Genomic DNA, 4,140 nt, shown 5'->3' on the forward strand with positions numbered 1-4,140 from the left:
GGGGCAGCAGCTGCCGGTAACCGCCCTGTGTGGTTCGCAGGATGGAGAGAGATGCCCAGTTTGCCCAGCGCAAGGCGGAGAGGGCCACGTACGTTCAGGTCTTCCGAGACAAGTACAGGCTCCCCAAGGTACAGCCGTGCCGGGCGGGGTGGGGGTGGGGGGGCACACAGGGAGCCCTCGTGGGGGTCTTGGTGGATGGGGCCACGGGGGAACAGACAACACCCCTGCTCTGCAGGGAGGGGAAGGGGCACTGGACCCCCTTGGCTGGGCGGGCTTTTGAGCTACAAAGCCCAAGTGCAAAGCAGTCCCCCCCTAAAAAGCATCCTTCCACCCAAATCTTGGCCCCTTCCCGTCACCTCTGAGCACCGCAAGCCACCAGCCCCACACAGTGGGACCCCCGACACGCACCCTCTGCCTTGCTCGATCCCCCTCTTCCTCTCTTTTATCCCCTAAATCCAGCTGGACGAGGGAAAGCCGCCTTCACCCCAGACTCCCAGCCCCGTAGCCGGGAGTGGAGCCGGAGTTACGCCTTCCCGGCTGGATTAGCCAGCTCCTCTCCCCGGATTATTTGGCAAACATTGCCCAGCTAAACTCCCATTTCGGAACTTCCACCCAAGGAATGATTCACTAGAAACAATTCAATCAAGGATAATTCAGCCATTCTTGGAATTGCCACAAGCTCTTCTCCTCCCAAACCCACCCTTTATCCAGCAAGAGTCTCTCAGCGGTGAATACTCTAAATTGGAGCCGGGCTAATTTTAGTCCAGAAAGGTCAGCTAAGCCAAGTGATGTTGTTCAGATTGCTTGATATTGTTCAGCCAGCCTGGATGCACACCCCGCTGCTTCTCACGCCCCTTTTATTGCCAGGAAATAAACAGCTGGAGAATTTATTTTTCCCCTGCCAAAAGCGAGAAAAGGCGGAAAAAGAAGAGATGGAGGTTTTTTTTTTCTCCAGGGGAAACGGGGATTTGTTCAGATCTGGCCCCCCGGTCCTTTTGCTGCTTTCTCATGCTTGAGATGTCCCTTTTAGTCTTTTGACAAGTTTCTTCTGCTCGTTACTGATCCCGCTTGGCAGCCGGGCTGCCTCTTGCAAAGTCTCCCCTGTGGCTCTCCGGCGCAGAGCTGACCCCGAGCTCCGGTGGGCGCAGTCATTAAGCGTACGTGTAGCTTAATTGGGTGCCGAAACCTCCCCAACCACTCCAGTACGAGCTGAAAGCCCATTTATACTGGCGCTGGCACGCTCGGGTTATCATCGCAGCTCTTGCTGTGTCCGTTGGTGTGTGCCCGGGCTCTGCTCAGCCGCGTGCCCTCTGGGTCCGCAGTGATGGAGCTTATGGGCACCATCCTACCCGCAGCACGAGGATGACTGTGAGCCCCAGGGACCAGCCCACATGGACCTTAAAATGGGAAGACAGCCCAAAGCCCACGCAGACACCGCTGTGAACCTTGCCCGTGCCTTTAGTGCCTCCAGAAGCCCCCTTCCCACCTGCAGCATCCCACCCCTGACCTTCTCCTGGCCCATTTCAGAACGAAACGGATGACAACCAGATCCAGCTGGTGGGAGGCGATGTGGAGCTGCCCAAAGAGCTGGCCAAGATGATCGAGCAGGACAACGAGGAGGAAGAAGAGAAGAACTCGGTTATCGGCCAGCTCAGCAACATCCAGAACCTGGACCTTGATTCCTTGAAAGACAAAGCTTCGGCCACGCTAGAGGACCTGAAGCAATCGGCTGAGAAATGCGCCGTGATGTGACCGGGCTGACACCCCCCCCCTCCCCATCAACGTGACGGTGGGGGAGAAGGGAGGGGACGCAGCGAAGGGTCTGGCGGTGGCTGTTGCCTGCGGCGGGGACCCCACTGATGTTGTCACCCTTGCCTTGTGTGAGTCGGGTCCTCCTTCTGAGCCATGTGAAGCCCCAAGTCCCTGACCCCGATGTCCCTGATGTGTGGGGTTTTTTGTTTCGTTCTCCGGTCTGAGGTTAGAGCGAAGAGCCAGCATGTGTCCCCCCCCCGCCCCCGCCCCAACGCCTCCTCCTGTGCCCCTGGCAGTGGGTGTCTTTAGCGAGAGCTGGGGGGGGTTGTAGGGAAGGAAAGCCCCGAGTGACCTTGGAGTGTTATTGAATGACATCGGCACGGGAAGGCAAAGGCTTTCCAGCAGAGTGGTGGCCACGCGCCGTGTCTCTGCCTACACATTTCGACCGAGCCTCCTAGAAATGTCAGGGAGGCTCCAATCTGCTTTGCAAGGACGACGCACAATGCGACATCCCCCCCCCCCCCCCCTCCCCTAACCCCCCCCCCCCCCCGCATCCCATACCCATCGCACGAGAAATAACATCCCGTCCGTGCAAGAAATACCAACCGCTCTGCCCTTGAGGGCCCTTCTCAAAGGAGTCAGCCGGGAAGGACCTGCTATATGATCCCATTTAGCCCAGCGGGGAGGGGGGTGTTGAGGACCAGAGGGCTGAAGCCTGAATTAATGCCAGAGCGGAATAAACCCCCTCCCCGGTGCTCATCCGAACCCACGCCAGCCCTTCCCCAGAGCGGTGGCGGCACAGCCTCCCTCTCCCGGGGTGGGATCCACTCGTGTCCTTGTTCCTTCCAGGAGAAGAACAAAGTGATAAGGGAAAATCTCCTCCTCCTCTGCCGTGCTGTAGTTGTGCGCTGTGCTCGGTTGACTGTCTCTCCACCTCCTATGCTGTCCCCGTGCCACCGTGCTGTTATAACCGGTGGAATAAATACCAGGAGATGTCTATGCATTTCTTTCTCTCCTCGAGCAGTGCTTTCCTGATGAAGGGGTTGGGGCGCCCCAAGGCGCGAGGGGTGTAGAGAGATCAAGCCCATCCCCTTTACAGGGCAAGGGGGGGGAGCAGTGATGGGAGCTCAGGGGAGAAATCTCTTCCAGCGTCACCCAGAAGAAAGCATCACGCCTGGTTGTGGTCGGGTGTTTTGCCACGTTTCGTACCGAAGGGATTCTCCGAGCGGCTCTTTGTCAGCAGCCGGGTTTAAAAGCAAACAACCCCCCACAGATTTCACAGATTATTAGCTATTTTAGTAAAAAGCCTTCAGATCACTCACCAGTTCCCTGCCTCAGTCTCACGGACGCTGCGGGATGTCCGCGGCACTGCTCCGAGCAAGGACACGTCTCTGCGGGGACGAAACCGTGATAAGTACAGGTGTGACTTCAAGCCGGAGCAGCTCCGGCCTGCCGGCGTCCCGGTGGGTGGTGGGCTCCCGCGGCGAGGCTTCCTTGAAAAACTTGGCACAGGCTGGGAATTTACCGCTCCAAATCCCAAAGGGAGCGGATTAACCGCGATTTGCTTTTGCAGGGGAGTTGGGTCATCCAGGAAAACGCAGGGGAGGGTGCTGGGAAGCTGGTATTATTATTATTATTATTATTATTATTATGGGGCTGCTGGGCTCAGCAGAGCTCCCCGGTACGGCCAGGAGATTGCTTTCTGCCCCCAGCCCCCTGGTAATACCGTGCTGGGGCCAAGGTGTCCCGAGAAACTCCTGATACCCTCCGAAGCCAGAGGTTGTCTCACCTCTGAGAAGAAATCAGCCACCGCTTTGGCCGGCAGGGCAGACAGACAGACAGACAGAGGCAGCTCAGCCCCCCGGCCGCAGCTCGGGCGTGATGCTCTGCCCATGGAGACGCACATCATCGCAACCCTCCAGCCCCACGGTCCAGGCTGCTCTCCAGCCCCACGGGGACCCACCGGCAGCTCCGGGGGCACCTGCCTCGGGCAGAGCCCTAACCCAGCCCCACACGGGGCTGGAGGCTGGCGAGAAAGGAGAGGGAAGATCGGCAGAAGCAGCTTTAGCTTTGAAAAGAGATCATACCTGATGAGGATCAGCCCAAGCTCATCTAATCCCCCACCAGGAAAGGCATAGCGGAGAGCAGGCACTGACCAAGCCAAGCCCTCCAGCCAGGCTTGGCTTTTAAATCCCCAGCTGATGGCAAGGCTTGATCAATAAAATATCCCGCGGGTGGGAGGGAGGGAGGGAGATGGGGCCGGGGGATGCAGCCCTTTGGTTCATCCCCACCCGTACTCGGTGTAACCCCACCAGGACACAGCCCGGAGCCTCTCCCCTACCTTTTATTTTGCCCCCCCCCCTTTTCCCCGCTCCCCCAGCCGCGGAC

General features: G+C 58.5%; 1 protein-coding gene across 1 annotated transcript in view; it reads left to right on the forward strand.

Moving 5' to 3' along the window:
* CPLX3 (complexin 3) overlaps positions 1-1,752 on the forward strand; it is a 17,751-nt gene extending 15,999 nt beyond the window's left edge. The window contains exons 4-5 of the mRNA XM_009278858.2: positions 41-128; positions 1,528-1,752. Coding sequence (XP_009277133.2) covers positions 41-128; positions 1,528-1,752 — 313 coding nt within the window. The remainder of the gene's footprint in view (positions 1-40; positions 129-1,527) is intronic.
* Positions 1,753-4,140: the final 2,388 nt, after the last annotated feature.

Source organism: Aptenodytes forsteri, unplaced genomic scaffold, assembly GCF_000699145.1.
Source record: "Aptenodytes forsteri isolate BGI_AS27 unplaced genomic scaffold, ASM69914v1 Scaffold258, whole genome shotgun sequence".
NCBI classification, from domain to species: domain Eukaryota; kingdom Metazoa; phylum Chordata; class Aves; order Sphenisciformes; family Spheniscidae; genus Aptenodytes; species Aptenodytes forsteri.